At 37.9% G+C, this 20996-nt stretch overlaps 1 protein-coding gene across 5 annotated transcripts in view; it reads right to left on the bottom strand.

Moving 5' to 3' along the window:
• USP25 (ubiquitin specific peptidase 25) overlaps positions 1 to 19571 on the bottom strand; it is a 137948-nt gene extending 118377 nt beyond the window's left edge. For 2 of the 5 annotated variants that reach the window (XM_021070822.1, XM_021070824.1), the window contains exon 1: positions 19083 to 19470. In XM_021070822.1, the coding sequence (XP_020926481.1) occupies positions 19083 to 19127 (45 nt within the window). In that variant the 5' untranslated portion in view covers positions 19128 to 19470. Of the gene's footprint in view, positions 1 to 19082 lie in introns of all 5 variants that reach the window. The other 3 variants (XM_021070825.1, XM_021070823.1, XM_021070827.1) reach the window with 3 other exon arrangements.

Raw genomic sequence — 20996 nt, 5'->3', positions numbered from 1 at the left:
GCCAAGAATCAAACCCATATCCTCATGGATACTGGTCGGATTCCTTTCCACTGTGCCACAGCAGGATCTCCTGCCCCCATTTACTTTAGATCTGTTTATATAATCTACTGGTCTATATAATCAACTATACTGGAGAGAAAAAAGAGGTAGGAGGATAGGATTCCACTAGCAAACCCTTTTCTACACTTCCCTATTCCTCCCTACATTTCTGCATTTCTTAAAACAAGTTCCCCAAAACTAAGACAGCACTATTAAAGAAAGAAAGCTCAACGGATATGACATGAAAAGTGAGTCACCACTAGAAGAAAAGGATCTGCTGAAATCTTCTATCTTCCCACCAAACACTCTGATGTGACAGTCATTAAATGTCACTCCATGTTTCCTCCTCCAACATTCTGTCCAAGTTGCAAGGAGGATAAAGCAAAGAGCAAAGGACAAAAGGTATCTATCAAATGATTCTGCTTTCTTTAACAAGCCCCATCTAGTGATTTCCACTTAAAGCCTCAATAAGCAGAACAAAGTCATGTCATGTGGCCATTCATAGTTGCAAAGGAGATTGGGAAATGCATTTTTCAGCTAGGCAAAAATGCTTCTCTACCAGTCTGTTTTGTTTTTGTTTCGCTTTTTAGGGCCGCATCTGCAGCATATGGAGGTTCCCAGGCTAGGGGTCAAATCAGAGCTGAGCTGCCGGCCTACACCACAGCCACGGCAACACAGGATCCTTAACCCAATGAGCAAGGCCAGGGACTGAACCTGCGTCCTCATGGATGCCAGTCAGATTCTTTAACCACCGAGCCACAATGAAGAGAACTCCATTCTCGGCAAATCTGTTGCTAAGGGAAAAGAAAAAAATGTACACAGTAGGCACTGGCAGTATCTACTTGCCATCAATGAATTTTCATTTCCATAAGAATCTTATTAAAAGCTGAGATAACTGAGATTAATGATAAAATACATTTAAAAGTATAGAAACAAGGTATATAAAATGCTAGGAAGACTCCAAGTTGAATAAAAGAGTTGAACTGCCTAACTTTCCATGCTGAAATAGGAGAAAAATAAAATTCTCTTTAAACCTGGCAATTTTTCTACTTTCATTTAAAAAATTACCAATAGCTAGCAATGGAACCATGCCCAACTTACACAATATCAAAATTACAAACTAAGGATGTATACAAATTTTACAGAAATCTCATCTAATTCAACATCTGATTTAATGAACATAAAATACTTGAAAGATTTTACAACCTGATTATCAATCAGCCCCACCAGCATTCCAAACACCATTCTTTCCATAGAATATAATTTTTCCTCAACTACCAATTATTCAATCATGTATCAGGGAAAGACTATTAAATACCCCCCAACATCAATCATTTGTACAAATGTTACTGGTTATTATTTATAATGCTGGAAAAAACAGGAACAATGCAAATGTTCCTCCCCTAAGAAAGAGATTCTAAACAGAAAGGTGCAAAGGAAAGACCTGATACGTTTGTCAATAAAGAAGATTGCCAGGCTCCACATCCAGAGATGGTGGTTCCAGGAGCATATGGGTTAAGGCTAAGGGATCTGCATTTTTAGTATGTATTTCAAATGATTTTGATACAGATGAACACAGAACCATGGCTTGATTTAAGCAAATAACTGTATATTTTTAAACAGCAAATATGTAATCTACATACAAGCTATCATGGGAGTTCCCATCGTGGCACAGAGGAAACAAATCTGACTAGAATCCATGAGGATGCAGGTTTGATCCCTGGCCTCACTCAGCGGGTCAGGGGTCTGGCCATGAGCTGTGGGGTAGGTCGAAGACACAGCTCGGATCCTGCATTGCTGTGATGTAGGCCAGCAGCTGTTGCTCTGATTCACCCCCTAGACCAGGAACTTTCATATGCCAGAGGTGTGGCCCTAGAAAAAAAAAAAAAAAAAAAAAGAGAGGAGAAAAAAGAAGCTACCATTACAAAAATCATATTATGCTAAAGTGGTAGAATGCACACATTAATGACTACGAGGTAAAATGTAAAAAGAATGTAAAATTCAGAAAAGTTTACAATGACTGAAATTAGACTTCCAATTCTCCCATATCTCTGTATTTCCACTTCTCGATTCCTCCCTCTAGAGACATAGTTCCTTGTTGCACTGATGATAGGCTTGGCCGTGTGACATGCTTACGCCAATGGCATAATAGCAGACAACATTCAAGAAGACATGAAACGTGCTTGCATGGTTGGGCTTGCCCCCCTTCTTGAAGGTCTGCCACTTCCTTAAGAGGAACATAACCTGGGTAGCTCATTTGCTCCAGAAAAATGAGGCACATGATAAGAGCCACCCCAACCAACCTATGTGTGAACGTAATGATAATATTTTGGCATGCCACCAACTTTTGGCGTAGCCTGTTATAGTGACAGTCGAATGCTAGCGAGTACAATAAGAATACTGAGTATTTTATGAAGAGAAGCAACGTCTACAATTTTATCGTTTGGTATTTTGTTCAGCTTTCACAATAATGTTAGCTAGATATCCTAACAATAATTCAGGTGCATTTCTAGCATGGTTCTTGATCTCATGAATTTTGACTAAAAATGGAACAATGAAGAGAAAAGGATTAAGGTGAGGAAGAAGACTGAGTGGGAAGGAAAAAAGTGAAAGAATTTTTTAATGAAATTATCAAGAAATGAAAGTGAGATCAAAAGAGGTGAACTTGAGAAAAACTCTGTTTGGCAGAGAAATCACCTCATTTGTCAAGTTTCCCCCTTTGCTACTGGCATCTTCCAGCTATGTTTTTCCTGTCTTTGAAAATTTGCACCTTCACTTCCTACAATTGTATGTTTTCATTGCTATTTCTGTTGTGAATAGGACCCTGGTCTTCTTTCAAGGTTTGTACCTTCCTATTTACCAAACTTTTGGTCTATGATAAACACTGATCCTCAACTAAAAATGTCCTGCATATGGCTATCACCTCCTTGACTAGGGATTTTGGTTGGATCCAACCATCGTCTCTAGAGCTCCTTTCCCCCCAGCTCTGAGCTCTTCTTTGTATGGATTTCTTATCTCCTACAGTATGAGGAGGTAGGTGCAATCTGTTCACACTGCTAAACCAAGAAGGGCAAGACACAATGTTCAGATTCAATGCTTGCAAACATCCCAAAAATAAAGAAGCAAACAAGCCAGGACTACCTACAGGCCTTTATATTCCTTCCTTGATATTATTTTCACTAAGTGATGACATCCTTAAAAGTGCCTACTATGTGCAAAACCCAGTATTATGCACTTCTGAGAGAAGAAGACATCAGTAATTTCGAGATAAAGTAAGGATTAGAGTGTTTCACAGAAACTCTTTTCCTCCCCTCCTGGACTCTACATAACGTTGGGTTTAAAATCTGTTTAAGACTACAGCATATTTAACATTGCTACAACTTCTTGAGGATACAAAAAAGGGATCACTGGCTTAAGCCAAGGAAAGAATACAAGCATTTATTATGCTTTTGCTGTATGCCAGACTATTTTAAGTGCTTCCAATACATAATCTCATTTAACACATGTGCACATGCACACACATAAATCCTCTAGAAAGTTACTCTCATTTTACGACTAACAGACGCTTCAAGAGACTAGTTAAGTACAGAGACTGAAATGACTACAGGTTTGTTCAAATTCCACAGCCTCTGTCTTCTCTATGGTTTCTGATTCTGGACATTGAAGATTCAGTGAAAAATGAAAACTCATCCTCAAAATCCATTACTATGTTGACATAAAACACTTAGATAATGATTCAAGAAAACTGGAGCATGGATGACTACAAGGCAGGAAAGCTTTCTGCGTTAAGGGGTGAGTGACTCACAAGTAAGTCAAGGGTTCCTTTGACAATTTCTAGATATAAATAAAGCTTGGGTTAATGCAAAAGAAAGAGATAAAGGTTTTCATCTTCAGGGTAAAAAAAGGTAAGTCTTAGAATGAGCTCTGAAAAAATTTTCAAAATTTCTAAGTAAAGAAAATAATCCAATTTGATAGAAAAGCCCCAAAGCATTCTTAACCTTCAGATCTCACTTTCATTTCTTGATGCCTTAAATTTTACAATCAGCTTTGCTAGGTACCAAATGGTAAGTAACCATTTGATAGGTTAAGAAAGTTACCTATCAATGAAAGGATTAATTATACTCTCCTTTATCTATTTGTAGAAATAGACGCCTTTAAGGTACATAACGAAACAGGCATCTATTTTTACAAATACCTTCTGCAACTACCTAATAACACTAAACTGCCCTAGTTCATGTTATCTCTTACCATAATAAAAAGTTCCAAACTTAACTGACAGATAATGTCAAGTACCTAATATATCATCTATGCAGTTCTTTGTAAGCCCCAAATTTGCCTCTAACCAGATAGATACATAAGAAAAAAACCAACAACCTTATTTCATCATCTTTTTCTTTTTAAAAATCACCTTTATTTTATTTATTTATTTATTTATTTTTTTGCAGTCCCTACGGCATGTGAAGTTCCCAGGCCAGGGATCAAACCTGCACCACAGCAGGCACCTGTGCCACTGCAGTGACAACGCCAGATCCTTAACCTGTTGCTCCACAGGGAATTCCAATATTTTATCTGTAATTTTAAGGGGGACAACATGCTGGCCCTTCATTTCCCTTCATATGTATATTCTATGACTTTTCTGAGGAATTGTCCTATAGTACCAGACTTCTCAAGGCTTAAAGGGCCCTCTGCATGCCCCAGCTATCTCTAGCTTCACCTTGCACTCCCTTCCCCCTTCTCCCTCTTTCCTTTCATTCAGGGTCTACAAAATACTATTCTCCTTCCTAATTCAAAGGTCTGGATATATTCAGTTGTTTTCTGTTAAGGGTAGAGGTTCCCTGACACTAGCCACAGACTATAATAACATACTATGGTTAATCACCAGACTCTAAATTGGAAGAAAGCACAGACTGTCTATTTAGCACATCACTGTGTTTCTGGCAACTAACTAGTACAACAGTGTCTGGCACATAGTAGGAACTCAATAAACACCAACTGAATAAATGAATATAGCAGAGTTTGCAGAGGTGAACTGGAGGAGTAAGTCAGATCACAGGGCTTGACTCCATCCAAAGGAAAGAGGTACCAATTAACTATTGGAGATAGGAACGAGAAGCATACACAAATCACACCCACTCAGCAAACTTCCTACGCTCTCCTAACATTGCATCTAGATGTTCACAGAAGGCATTATTTCCTAGTTCTGATCCTGTCAAACCTGCCTGAAGGAGTATACAGGACAATACTGCTGAAATTCTCAATTCCAAATAATCTATCTACTAACCTCATAAATAGCTGGGGTATCCTATATTTTCTACTGCCAGGGTCACCATTTATCTCAGTCTTTCTGGGATAAAAGCATTTTGGTATTAAAATAAATTAATCATACACCTCTATGGGTGTATAAACCTACAAGTACATTTTTTTAATTCTTCATTATTTATATGGAGGCTTAGAAATGCCAGAGATTATCAACTTAAGGAGTCTCTTCCTAGTTTTTTTTAATAGAATCCCAGAACTAAATCATAATGATTACATAATCCAAAAAAAAAAAGAAATGAGAGACTTTGCTCATCCTCAATAAATATATGTGTCCATCCTTCCTCACCTCAGCCTTCATATCTCTACCTGCCACTCTAACCCTTTGACCAATCTGACACCTGCATGATGACCATGCCCCTAACAGAATCCTCCATCCCTATTAATTGGCAGATAAAAGACATGCTCAGAAATAGAAACTCTAAATGCAATTTTCCCCAAAAATATTGTTACAGAGCACTATAAGCTAACTTCACACAGAGTTAAATACATTTCTAGGCCAAATAAGAACCTAAGCCATTGAAATATGGTTTCTATGGGAACGTGCATTTAGAGTTCCAAACCCAACTTGCAAAATCTTTTGGAACAGTGTGTTTTCAAATTAGAATGGCTATATGCTGGAAAAAAGTGGGTAAACAAAAGTTTTGTGAATCAAATCATATCCTTGAACTGTGATTCTGTAGTTTAAATAAAATATGTATTTAACTTGTTTTGATGCTGATAATCTGGCTGATTCCTAATATATCTCTCTCTTGTCCAATTAAATCTTTATGTATTTCTTGGTTTTGGTGCTTAAATTTTCATAATTAATTTTCAGTCCAAAAACAAAATTCCTTATACTAATAAAACAAAATAAGCATGCTCTAAATAGAACTTTCAAACTAGAATTCTACATAATTCCTTGCAGCTATATGTGTCACAAAAAATTCCTTAAAGTAAATACAATTTGTAGTCATATGAATTACATAATACACTCTACTATTAGAAACTCCATCCTTCTAGATACAGTGCTAGGTTTAATAAGGCCTCTGCTCTATACTACTTTCTTTCCGAGACCCATAAGACAGCCATCTGCAGAAATGTGCAGCCTCCAGCACCTCAGTAAACTTGCCCTCCATCTAAGTAAGCTTCAATGACCACCTCTCCAACAAGAACTGAATCTCAGTCTTGGGGCTTGGGAAGATCTCTCCCAAATTTATTCCTTCCTTTATTCTTTAGAGTTCTCTTTACCCTTGAGTAGATAATCATCTATTACTAGTCAACACTTCTTTGTATTAAACCTTCCCATTTAAATTACTGTCAAGTTTCTGTATCCTACTGGACCTTACTCAACTTCCTTAAAAGCAATTTTTATATTCTAGGGATGAAAAATTTACCATGTATAAGTTCAATCCCAGAGCTAACACTTACTGAACACTTACTAAAAGTATATAAGGCACCAGAGATTTCATTATATAGGTGTGATTGATTAAATCATTGACCACTCGTGACTAAGCTCAACCTCTAGCCCCTCTCCCCTCCTTGGACTGGAAAGTGGGCTCAAAGTTCTAACTCTCTAATCATAGTGGTTTGTTTTTCTGAGGCACAGCCCCCATCCTGAAGCTATTCAGCCCCCCAACAAGGAGTTATCTCAATAGCATACAAAAGACAGTGAATCCTCTCCTTAGAGCCTCTCCTTGGTCCTACCAACACATCCTATAAATATTCCACTTAACTTCTAATACAATGTATGCATTTCTGACCCTCACTACCACAAGCTTTATTATAGTATGTTTATTTATTTCTCAATCTGCTTAACACAAAGGACAAATGAATGGATGGACATGATAATGAGGCAACTGAAAACGTGAAACAAGAGTTTATATGAGGGTGTAATTTTTTTTTTGAAAGTACTAACTGTGTAGTAATGAACATATATGATAGAGAAACTATATCATCTCTCAAAGCTTGCAAAGAAAGCAGAAAATCAAAACTATTTAAAAGTAAAACTTTTGACTATTGTATTAGCTGTATTTTACCACGCTGTAAAGCCCAAATGTAAATAACTTAAAATATGTACTGAAAGTTCACACAGCAAAAGCTCACACTGACAAAAATCTTGCCCCACAGCTAGGCCTACTTGCTACTGTCTTCTTACCTATTACTTCTCCACGTCTTCATGTTTATACTATGTGTTCAAATACTAAAGATTTTTGGCAGCACACTTTAAAACCTTCATCATGACAAAGTACAATTCCTAAGGGAGGTAGCAATAATTACAACACAATTATTACTCCAGTACAATAATGCTGTCCCATGGTGTCTGCAAAAGCAGTTATCACACTGCACAGCAGTATCTCACCCTCATGATTATCCAGGCTCTAAGACATGTTCACAGACAAAATACTCACAAGTTCCAATAAAAAAATATTTATCTGGTACTAACTTAAAAGTAAGCTATAATTGTTTCCTCTTATTCACAGCGAGTGTATTCCACTCTACACTAAATCACACAACCTGTTCAGTTCAACACTCTGCTTAAGGAATACTGGAATAATTAAATTTCCTGAGCAATAGCAAAAAAAAAAAAAAAAAAAATTGTTTATGATCAAACTTGGAAGCACATTTTTGAAGACTTGACAACAAAAAGGCTGAGACAATGGCTATCAAATAAGTACCAGGGTCATAGGTGGAATGAAGATGACAACATCAATAAAATCTATTCCAAAAGTTTAATAATAATATATTACAAGAACACCCTAATACACATATATTAATTTCCTTCACTGAAGATGCAATTGCCAAGTTAGTGTCTGTAAAATACTATTATCTGTCAAATTAAGTCTTTTATTTTTGTTACATCTAAGTTATCAGTTGGTTTTTGGTTTTAGCACGTAATAGAACATAATAAATGTCTGCCTAGTTTATATTTATGCAAGCTTCAGTAAAACTGTAATAAAAATACTTTAGTTCAAGAGAGCGTCCTTCAAACCCGTTTTCCGTTAAAACAGCCCGACACAGGGATAAAAATACTGCCATTAAGTCAAGTATTAATGGGAAGGAGAAGGAACTTTTCAATAAAGTCACTGTCTCTCCAAAAGAAACATGAATTTGGACACCTATTCAAACATGTGAAATTCAAATCCAAGTGTAATAAGATAAATACTGAAAGCAAAACAATAAAAAGATTATACGTCAATAAAAGAGAATATCATTTTATGAAGCAGGTATGAAAGATCGAAAATAAAGGAAATTAATTATGTATGCAACTATATCAATAAGGGGTCTTACATGAAAGGACAACATAAAAGGAATAAAAAGACACCTGGAAAATGAGAAAATATTTTTGCAAAACATATAAGCGGTGAAAAAGAAAAGTAGTATGTAGACCATAAAGAACTCCTTCAAATCAAAAAGAAAAAAGTAACATAACCCAAAAGAAAAAAAACATAAAAACAAAGGTGAATTTCACCACACAAAAAAAATCTCAATGGTCCATAAACATATAGAAAGATAACCAATTAGGTTTCAACAGCAAAATGGTTAAGTTCTGGTGTAACCATAACCATAAATGAACTACAACATTAGGTTCATTTATTTCATATAAACTTGAACTTACACCCCAGAGCACACACAACTCCAAGTAGATCATAAACCTAAATATAAAAGCTAAAATAAGAAACATTTTAGGAGTTTCCATCGTGGCGCAGTGGTTAACAAATCCGACTAGGAACCATGAGGTTGCGGGTTCGGTCCCAGCCCTTGCTCAGTGGGTTAATGATCCGGCATTGCCGTGAGCTGTGGTGTAGATTGCAGACACGGCTCGGATCCTGCGTTGCTGAGGCTCTGGCGTAGGCTGGTGGCTACAGCTCTGATTAGTCCCCTAGCCTGGAACCTCCATATGCCGCGGGAGCGGCCCAAGAAATAGCAAAAAGACAAAAAAAAAAAGAAAACATTTTACAAGTAAACATAGGTAAAAAAATATATTGTGAACTAGGGTTCAAAAAAATAGGTTAAAACACTAACAGTAAAAAAAAAAAATGGTACAATGAACTTCATGTTAAAATACTTTGATGATAAAATGAAAACACAAGCTACACTTTGAGAGAGAAAATATACACATAAGACATTCAGAATATATACCTTCCTACAACTGAAGAGCAAGATATACAATACCTGTAGAAGATAGAAAAATGAGCAGTAAATGAAAAGACTGAGGCAGCATGTTCCCAGTACTTCCCCACCATTCTCCCTGCCCGTCTCCCACTCCTACACAGCCCCATAACCCTCACCTCCTTTGAAGGCCCCCTCAGACCCCTTACAAAACAGGAGGAAGAGGAGAACAAAGGCACTGTTAGTCAGCCCCCTCCCTTCATTAAACCCAGCAAGCTCCCTTTGCTCTGCCTGTACTTTAAGGGGGATAAAGGGTCCCTGATCACCACCACCAGAACAGCCAAAAATGCATAGAAGGTACACCTTCCATCTCAAAACTGTAGACCCTGAGGCTAGAATTGCCCAAGCCAAGCAAAGCAAGCTAATGGCAACGCCAAATAACACCAATGTCCACAGGGCCCTGAGATCACATCTCCTCACACAGAATGCCATTCCCTGAGTGGGCTGCTCTGACCTCCCTGTCCACAGAAACCTGGGCCCCCTACCCAGTGACTACCACAGAGCTGACTTCAGCCATGTCACAGATTGCCTTCTCTAACCCACCACAGCCTCCCATACTCAGATGTGCCAGTGTTCCCTCTCTGATGCCATCAGCAAGAATGAACTACTGTCAGTTCTATTAGATCCGCAGTCTTATTATCAACTTGAAGTCCCAGCCCCAGTGGAAAGCCCAGAGGTCAGCTCTGAAAATCGGTATGGCTCAACTACAATAGACACAAAGGTGTCCATAACTTCAAGAGGCCAGTGCACAGAACTGCTTCTTTCCTCCAGACACTGGTCATTTTAAACCTGAGGCAGTGGACTCCCGCAGATTTCCTTTCAATCCTCCTGTCCCAAGGTCTTTCTCTAAGGCCTCATGGGAAGATTATGGGGCTCTACCACTGACACACCAAGACCAGCTCAGAGGACTCAGTGACAGCAAGCCCCACACCTCCAGCCCAAGCCTGCTTCTGTAGCTCCATTTCAAAGAAATGAGTATTTAATTTTGCATGTATTCTGGCACAAATTATGATGCATAAACATGTGTATATACAAGTGTGTGGTTGGTTCTCACATTAGTGTTACCACAGCAACAGAATCTGGCCACTAACGGTTCTTCATTCCTAGTCTCTCTCTCCACACTCCTCCCCCACATCCTTCCTCCTCATGAAGGACCTAGCTCTCAGGCTGGCAGCCAATCCTGCCCTCAAAGCTAGTGCCACCCACCCCAACAGACTCACTTTCAGGCTAACGCCACCAACAAAAACCCAACAAATAAGGAGTTTCTAATTCAAAACAAGCTCCTCTTCTTTCTTGTTCTCTCGTGGACCAAAAATCATAAAAGAAGTCTTTCTCTGCTCAACTGCTTAGCTGTCCATGGTTCATCCCACCCTGTCACTGGTTGCCCCAAGTTCTCTCCAACATCCAAGCCTACTACAAGGTGAAAGTATTTGTGTAACCTATGGAACAAAATACACCTCATTAAGATTATTCTTGTGTGTTTAATTAATTATTAAACAGATTAGCGGTAGTTTGAGGCATGAAAAAGAAAAGGCTTTTCATTTTTCAGCAGTGAGTCTTTTTATGAGGTATTTATTTTAAAAATATGAAATTAAAGAAAAACAACTGTGCAATTTCATTTTGTTTTCTAAGCATATCAGTACCTGCTCCTAAATGTTTTACCTCTAGCAACTTCTTTAACGTGTTTTCCATTTTTAGACTTGGAAGAATAAGCAGCTTTTGTTATTGCTGATTCTGGGAGAATATAAAACTAAATAATATATAAGAAACAATACTTAAAAATCATCCAAAAATGGCGAATAAGCAGAAGATGTTCAAAACCATTAGTCATTAGGGAAATACATATTAACACAAGATACCACGGCATATTCACCAAAATAGCAAAAACATAAAAGTTGAAAATACCAAATGCTGACAAAAATGTAGACCAAGTGGAACTCCCATATACTACTGACTGGAATGTACAATGGTACAACCCTCTGAATAACCATTCAGCAATATCTTATGTATTTACCCAAGAGAAATACTTTAGAAGTATATCAGCTCCAAAGTAAGGAAATGTCCTTTAAATGAGCAATAAACAAAAAAAAAAAAACCTATCATTTTACCTAGTATAAGAAAAAATAAAATTACAGGCATAAAAAATGGAAATAAATAAGCGTTATGATTTATGATATGATCTTTTATGTAAAAAATCCAAAATAATCTCTGAAAAAATACTAGAATACATTTTAACAAGGTGGCTGGATATAAGATCAATGTACAAAATCCAGCTGCATTTGTACACACCAGTAATAAATAACAAATATTTTAAAGCACCACAAATTGTTATCAGAAATGATCAAGTATAAAGGAAAAATAATATGTAAGAATTCTACTGCTAAAATTATCAACTGAATAAAAATATGAAAGAAGACCTAAATAAAAGAAAGAGTATAATCTGTTCATGGATAGAAATACTCAATATCATAAAGACATTAATGATCCCAAATTGGCCTATAGATTCAAAAAAATATCTAAAAACTCAAATGGGGTTTTTTAGAGAACATGGCAAAATTATTCTAAACTTTCTAAGCAAGATAAAGTACCATGACATTTTGGAAGAAGAGAGGAAAACTTACTTTTCCAGTAATAGACATTATCATGAAGCCATGGCAATGAAGAGATGATGGCATTCGCAAAATGAATAATTGAAAAAAAATAGCCAGGGTTAAAAACAACACTTGCCATAACGCGATTATATATGACAGAGATGGTATGTCAGTTGAGTTGGGGAGAGCATTAACTTTTCAGTAAGGCAACATAAACAACAAAAAATCATATATGCAATTAAAATTAAACTGGATCCCTATCTCACACAGAGTACAAAAATTAAGTGCAGACATTACATCGTCTAGATATTGCAAGCTTAACTTTTAGTACACAGATGAATTTCATTTACATATCAAGGTGCAAAAAATTTCTAAAGTTAAAATAACTAAAATATATACCTTCGGAAATTCAGAGAAGTGATTAAAAAGGAAATTAAGGGGAGAATGAAGCCAAGATTCAAGATGATTACAATCTCAAATGAAAACAGGGTGATGGGGAGAGGGGACTTTATGGTTAGATGTATTTTACTGTCAAAGTTCTAGCTTTTAAGTAGTGGGTTCAATATGTGCTCATCATTAAAGATTAATAAGCTATTTCATAAATAAATGAAAACAGATTTGCATAGATAGCTTATCATGAGCCGTTTATAATTAATTCGATTCTGTGCACTTAGGGACTAATGATTACTAAAACAACCCCCTCAAAAAAGTATCTGATCACCTACGGAGGTAGTAAATATAGAATGGGCACTACAAAAGTAATAATTTAGACAAAGTAAGAAGTTAACCTAGCACATAGAATAAAAAGGGAGAGAAAGAAATTATTAAAAAAATTTGAAGCGAAGAAGAAAGATGAATGGTATCTAATATTCAAATAATGTTTTAGAAGGAAGATAAAAGGAAAAGGAACAACAGTTCTTATATATAAATATGTATATATATATATTTTTTGGGGGGGGAAGGATTTTTTTTTTTTCCTAAGAACAACACTAAAGTTTTCAGATAAAAAAATCTTTGCCGCCAGGACTGTTAAACACACACACACACACACACAATTTGTGGATACTAAAATCAAAGAGGAAATCTTATAAGCTTACATAAAGAGTTAACTTATTGGAGTTTCCGTCGTGGCTCAGAGGTTAATGAACTGAGCTAGGATCCATAAGGACACATGTTTGATCCCTGGCCTTGCTCAGTGGGTTAAGGATCTGGCATTGCCGTGAGCTGTGGTGTAGGTTGCAGACTTGGCCTGGATGTGGTGTTGCTGTTGCTGTGGCTGTGGCGTAGGCCGGCAGCTACAGCTCTGATTCAACCCCTAACCTGGGACCCTCCATATGCTGCTGATGCACCCCTAAAACGACCAAAAAAAAAAAAGTTAACTTATCTACAAAATAAAATAGTATTATACTTCACAGAAAATCATAGTTAACATTAAACATCTATTAGCTATTTTTAAAAACTAATTAGCTACTAATGTGTAATGCAAGTAGTATTTTTGATGTAAAGTACACCTTAAGACATTTAAAATGCCATCATTTAAAACTACAATTCCGGGAGCAGGGGAAATGAATTTGTCTAGGAACCATGAGGTTGCAGGTGTGATCCCTGGCCTCACTGTGGGTTAAGGATCCAGTACTGCCATAAGCTGTGGTGTAGGTCACAGATGTGGCTCGGACTTGGTGTTGCTGTCGCTCTGGCATAGGCCAGCAGCTATAGCTCCGATTAGACCCCTAGCCTGAGAACCCTCCATATGCCTCAGGTGCGGCCCTCAAAAGACAAAAAATAAATAAATAAAACTACAATTCTGTATTCTTCTGACAAAATGAAAAATGCGGTATTTTAGTAAAAATACGCTTAACAATCTGACCTTATTAGGAACACAGGGAAGGAGGGAAAATAATTATTTATACTATCAGAAAAAGTATATGTTTAAATACATTTGTTTAAAATTAAAAGGCAGAAAAAACTCTTTAAATAAATGAGTCAAATGGCAGTAAAAAGTATTAAACTTGCTTTAAAAAGTATTAAATGCACTATATATGCAAACAATGAAATCTTACTAAAAGGCCATCAAAAACAAGTTTGGATTAGGTTCATTAGAAATACAAAGATAATTTGATGAAATTACATTAAAAGTAGAGACAACATCTCTCAGAATTTAAGATAAAGAAAAAAATGACATCAAATCACACTGTAAGTGTGCATTTAACAGAACTTTGTAACTTTCAAAGAATACACATTCTTTTAATAACATTAAAACCTCATGTACTTAGTCATAAGAAATTCTTCAGAAATTCTTAAAACTGTTACAAATCATATTCTCTGAACCTGTTGTGTTGATATTAAAAGTCAACAGTTTTAAAAATGCAACACTTTAGAGAGTAAAAGGGAAAAAAGCCTTTAAATAACAAAAGAAAATGTTTAAGAGATCATAGTCAAAATTTGGAAAGCTTAACTGAAACTTGCTCAAAATAAAATAGGCTGATATAGTCATACTCATCAAAACTTCAAAGTAACAAGTACTTAGGTTAAAAGATCAAAAGTGGTTAAACATTACCAATTTTGAATAGTTTAATCTAATACTACACCAAACAATTCCAAAAGCATAGGAAAAGACAAAAGCTTTCTAATGCTCTTATGAACTAAGCTTATCTTAATAGACCATATACACACAAGCAAACCTTGTAACCAACCTCATTTAAGAAAGGAGATTCTACCATTGTAGATTATAATTTAGTACACTGAATATGGAGGCATCATGACTAAATGTGATTTTACCAGAAAGCAATACAAATTAATGGTTAATGGCAGAAGCCCCTGAGCCTAGTGACCCTTATTTTAAATCTCACAATGAAAGTTCTTAATGTCTCTAATACTACTTCCTCAACCAGGACATGGAGGAAAAAAAAGTGTTCACCTAAAAAGATGGTTAGGAAGATTAAAAGAAAAAAAAAAAAGTTATAAAGCTTTCAGCACAATTTCTTAAAAGCACACAGTAAATATTCTGCATGTTTTCTATTACAATAGTTCTTATTATTGACATAAAACATTGTATCAGTGGTTGCAAAAATTTTTAAAAAGACATTTGCTAGTCAACACCAAAACCTAATTTCAAAATAATTAAAAACTTAGATCTATAAGGATATTTCATATCACAATGAAACAATACATAATAGAACCTAACAACCCTAATAGTATTCTGTAATCTTAGCTAAAACAATAAAATATGAAAAATAGGTATTAAAATTGACAAAGAAGGGGTCAGAAAGATAATTATTTGCAAATGATATTCATACAAAGAATACTGAAGAAAATCAACAGAATACTGGAGCTAATGAGACTGCATTAAGGCAGATGGATACAATCCTAGTACACAAATCAAAATTAGGTGAGAAAAGGAAGGAGTAAAAAGGGAATGAGAAGCTGGATCCCTTTCTTTCTGAAAACCAAGTCTTAGGCTAGTAGGTAACAAGATAACCAACTACTTAATACTAAAGAATATCCATTTTATGTAATGTTTATAGTGATTTATACAAAGTTAACTATCCCTTGAAATACTGTAATTTTATAGCTTTAGATAATACCTTATTAAAAAATACCACATTAACTAAGAAATTTACCCTGAATTCAGCTTGTATTTTTTTTCAAGTTTTGTTTTGACTCTTAATTTGCTTAATCTGTGACATCCTTCCCACCTAAACCCCCAGTATAACTAAGTGAAAGTTGACTGTTGATCCATAAGATTCTGCTCCATCCTCTATTTCTTTTTTATCCTCTCTGTCCAGAATAAATGCATGCTTAGCTCCACTAAACACTCAAATCTAAAAAAAAAATCTGCTCATATCTAATCATACTAACTTTAAGGCTTAAAAAGAAGATTGGAGGCATTTAATGACCTGCCCAATGTCATACAAAGGTGATTTAATTTAGATCAACCCTCCTACTAGTCTTTCCACTACACTGCCTATATTCCAACAGTTGTCCACGGTTTCGAGCTTTCACTGTTTCTCAATGTTAAATCAAGACATTCAGTCAGAGAACGAAAACAACCCCTGCTCTTGCATTCCTTTTAGAAAACCCTCACTCATTATTTCATTCATCAAATATTTACTGAAACCCACTCTGTGCAAAGAGCTGCTCTAAGCCTTAGGGTGAAACAAAATAAGCACAACACTGGCCTTTATGAAACTTCTATTTCATTCAACTCCGAAGGATATAGTTAATGTAAATAGTATCCAATTCACTTCACTCTACAAATTAATTTGGTCCCTGGGAGGAAGCCTTCAATATTGCTGCCCTAAATAATCCTTATTTGGAAGCTGAATCTATGAATCAAATTTCTGACCTGTAAGGCTCCTACTCTTAAGTAAATATCAAGCACAAAGGCTGAAGAGACATGTTCAAGACCAAAATAATGACAAGATTTAACTATAGCCAATCTGCCACCAACTCCACCTCACCTCTATTAGCTTAAACCTCAGAAAAGCAGCTCTCTGCAGTTTCACTACATCTCAACTCTCTGCTATGGCCAAACTTGAGCAATCAAGCAAAGAACACATTAGAGGAAAAGATAGTCACTGCTTTAAGTTACACTGTGACAAGTTACTGTGTAGGTGAACAAAAGACCTAAGAGTGCTGTGCTTTTTTTTTTTTTTTTTTTTTTTAGATTATTACTAATCATACATCCTTCAGAAACAGAATAAAAAGAATCTTGAAAAATAGGAAACTGTTCCAACTACCGGAATATAGTTCTTCATATAAAGCTAATATTACACATGAGCACACAACACTCAAATTTTTTTTTAAGGAGAGCATAAAATAGGCTAAAATTTTATGCAATATGCACCAGACACGTCTGGTTTTAATGATCATTCATAAAGTTTCTAATTTAAAAACAAGGAGTTTCACTTTTGTTTCTTCTAAAGTTCGCTTCCTAGTTACCAGCTTGAAGTCCACCTCCTAGTCACTAGCTTGGTGGATTCAAAACTATCAATTTATTTGAAGTAGATGGTTTAAAGTATTTGGACCTATATAAGTATTTTTAATTATTTCTAATATAAGTAGCAAAATAATAGTATATTAATATGGAAAGCAAACACACTAAATGTTGCTTTAAAAAAAATACCATATGCAAGTATAAAAACGAATGCAATTATACTGCTCTTAAAAAATGTGCACAATATCAATGAGATGATCTGACAGACACACACTAAAAACAGCATCATAATGGTAATATTTTGGACTAACAACCACTCCTTTTGTGTAAGGAAAGGACTCATTAAACTAGGAAACTGGACTTGATGGCCAAGATCACTTTCAGTAATTTGACTCTATTCACAACTTTATGCATACAGCGCTCAAGCAGACAGATCTGCTTATCTAATTCTATGCTAAAGAAGTATTTTAGTCCAAAATCAATGTAATAAATTCACAAACTTCTTGCTATTGTTCAAATTTAAGATACAAAAAATATGAGCTATATTTTCCACTATGAAACAAAAAGGCCTGAATATTCAACACCGAAGAGAACCATAAACAGAAACAACACCAAACCTCTTAAATATTGCTTAGTATATATATGACCAATAAGATCCTCCATTAAGTATTAACACTTTGTCATATTCTCAACATCGGGAAAACTAAAATTTAAGGCATTCAAAACAGAATAGAGGGGATTCGGAGACACTGTTCACGAAATTCACAGTAAATAAACTGCAGTCTGTAATAATCTGCTAAATTTACCAGTAACAGTTAACTAACACACAAGAGTTCCAAAGACAACTTTCCCAAAGTGCCTAAAATAACAATGCACTATCCTTGCTTTCCAAAATTCTTAAGCATCTTCAATTACCTCAAGTACTATCATGAAATTCTAAAAATAATCTCAAAGCAAAAATTCAGCAAGCTGTGAGTACACACAGTGTTCATTTTAGGACAGCAGGCTTTATTCTAAAATCAAGCACAGATAGGATATAGCTATGCCCCAACTACAACAGGGTGGGGCATCCACTCCTCTTCCAGAAAAACCAGATACAGGTTTTAGTAGCTACTCCCAGTAAACCCGGGTTACCCCCATAATTTCAAGTCGAGTAAAGCAATGTTTTCCTTTTGCCCAAAACGCTTTTCACACAAATGATCAAAAAAAAAAAAAATTAAGTCATAGCCAACTACTCTTCTGGATATGGTGCAAGCCATGATAGTGCATTTGAGATTCGGAAAGCAAAATCTGGGGGGGGGAAGCATCTCTCACTGCTTACTGTAGAAGATCTGAAGCTTCACAAACCCACATTTTTTTTTAACTTAAGTGAGTGACCATTTGAATGTGTTACAAGGTCAAACTTAGGGGACAAACGATTCCTGGACTAAACATGGCCAGTTTCTATATTCAGGGAGAAAAAAAGAAAAAAAGAAACATAACAAAACAAAGAAAAAGAAAAAGAAAAAAAGAAAAAAGGGAACGAACCAAACCCTCTACTTTTACATTGAATCCACCTGGTTAACGTACCTGCCCCGCCAGGCAGGCAATTCAATTCTGGTGGAGACCTTTTTGCAAAATAGCAGGCCTGGAATGCTCCTCCCTTGAAAATAAAAACTGTGTTCGGAAAGGGTGACAACCTGGCTATTTCTTCTTTTTTAAAGAGGAGGAAGATAAAGTTTAATTAAGAAGTCAGAGAGAGGAGTGTAGGAATGCGAGGTCGCTCTCAATAAACACCCGGCACCGTCTGTTACAGGAAAACAATCGGCGAGAAGGAACTGGAGTGAAACCCGCTAACTACACCTCGCTTTCCACACACAGCCCGGAACTGGGCGCTTCGCCCCCAAGAAGGGTAGGGCGGCGGGGAGCGGGGAGCGGGGGGGACGCCGGGGCAGCCGAGGCCGGGGCGGCGGCGAGGGAGACCGGGGAGCTCCCAGCCGAGGCGGGCCAGGCGGCACGTCGGAAGGAGGAGCCGGGCTGGGCCGCGCCGGCTCGCGGGCTCGCCTCACCTTCTGCGCCGCGCTCTGCTGCAGCACGTTCTGCTCCACGGTCATGGCCCCCGCGGCGCCGGCGGCGACACAGGCAACGGGGTCCGGCTCCTCGTGCCTCCGCCGGCCCTGGCAGCCGCGCTCCGCCGAGCTCCAGGGAGCGGCGCGGACGGCGGGGGAAAACAGCGCCCCCGCCAGCCAGGCGCGAAGGCGATGGCGGCCGGCGTGCGCGGGCACCGGGGGTGGCGGCGAGGTGCGGACAGGGAGGGCCACGGCGGCGGCCCCACGACTCCGCGCGGCCCGCCTTAGCGCGGCTCGTCGGCCCCGGCCCGGGCCATGAGCTGGCGGCCGACGCTGGGGCGCGGGAGGGCGCAAGCAAGCCCGGACGCGTCACGGGCGCGCGCGCGCGCGCTCCTTCACTGGCGGCTCGCGGGCCACTGCGGGGAAGGGAGAGGGGACAGAGGGAGCGGCCGGCCGGAATGGCGCTGTCCTCCTCCCTCCGCGACTCCTCCTCCCTTCCCCTCCCCCAGCCGCCGTCACCGCCCCCGCCCGGCAGCTCCTCCCCCGCCGAGCCCCGCCCGCCGGCCGCCCTAACCCTACATTGTGACCCACAGGGCGGCGGGCGGGGGCGGGGCCGCCCGGGAGCACGCCCCCATCACGCCGCTCCCGGGGCGGGGCGGGGAAACGCCACGCGGGCCGGGCCTCGGAGCTGCCCCTGCGGCAGGTTGCGCGACGCCTTCCCTTGACTCTGCAAAGCTTCCAGCCGAGGCCCGAGGGCAGCGTTCGTCTCTGTGCCCTGGGTTTGTCGGACTGCTGGGTTTCTGAACTCCTCCAGGACCAAACGTTTTCCTGCTAGCCCCGTAACGTCCCCCAAACGCCTTCTGTCCGGAATCCTGGCTCCTTTCTGTATCTCCAGTCTTCTCCCCAGGCCTTTCTAGGAATTTCACTAGCAGTAAACTTGCCCGTAGGGAAAAGTCAAGTGTAATTTAAGCAAAAGGCTGTCAGAAGTCTTTATGCTAGAATGTACATTTCTCCTTAAGTAATCATTATATAAATGAATATTGATATTCTTTGTCTACTTCTTTCATTCAATTATGTGCCAGTCACTGCTAGGCTCTGAGAAATAAGGTTCATTTTCCGATAATTTGATGTAAATGAAATATAGTCACTGTCTAGATGGTACATCATCTAATGTCCCAGTTGCCAAGCAAATTATCAATTAAACACCCTGCTTGGAATACCTGACTATATATGGAATTGTATGGAAAACCTACTGTTAAGAAAGCAATTTCTAGTCTCAAAAATATCTTGTTTCACTAGCTAATGTGGGGATAGGATATGAGGGTGCAGCAGTGGAAGGGAAAGAATAATCAGTGCATATTGTCACAAATATAATACACAAATATGCAAATGTAGGTATAATTTTTAATTTGAAAGAAAAGCAAGTTTGGCACATGATCACTGAAATATTATCTGGTTATATTTAATAATCATGGATCACAGTAACTCCTAAGCTTTTGTAATCAATCTCTACACTTTACAAACTGGCTTTACTCTGCACCTTAGATGTTTTCAACCACCTTTTGAGGTCTTTCCCTTGCATCTTCATGTTTATTTGCTCATTTGATCTTGACAGATTACAAATTTTATTTTATTGCTGTCTTACATTTCTGCCAGAAGAATTTGGAAAGTTGTGAAATGGCTGGAAACCCAGAATTTTAGGAATAATGTAACAGTTCTGACAGAATGAACAAAATTTTTATGAGAACACTGAGACCCAAAGAGGGTGACTTGTGAATGAATGCATACTAGAGTTCATTTTCTCCTCATTTATTGATGAATATTCTTTCCAACATATCAACTTTGCTTCTTTGTTTTATAGATTTTTAAAAATCTGATTCACAATATTTGAATGTAAGTTAAATTTAACATTAA

The sequence above is a fragment of the Sus scrofa genome, chromosome 13, assembly GCF_000003025.6.
Source record: "Sus scrofa isolate TJ Tabasco breed Duroc chromosome 13, Sscrofa11.1, whole genome shotgun sequence".
NCBI classification, from domain to species: domain Eukaryota; kingdom Metazoa; phylum Chordata; class Mammalia; order Artiodactyla; family Suidae; genus Sus; species Sus scrofa.
The sequence above is the reverse complement of the archived record's forward strand: the minus strand, read 5'-3'. Positions and strand labels throughout refer to the sequence as shown.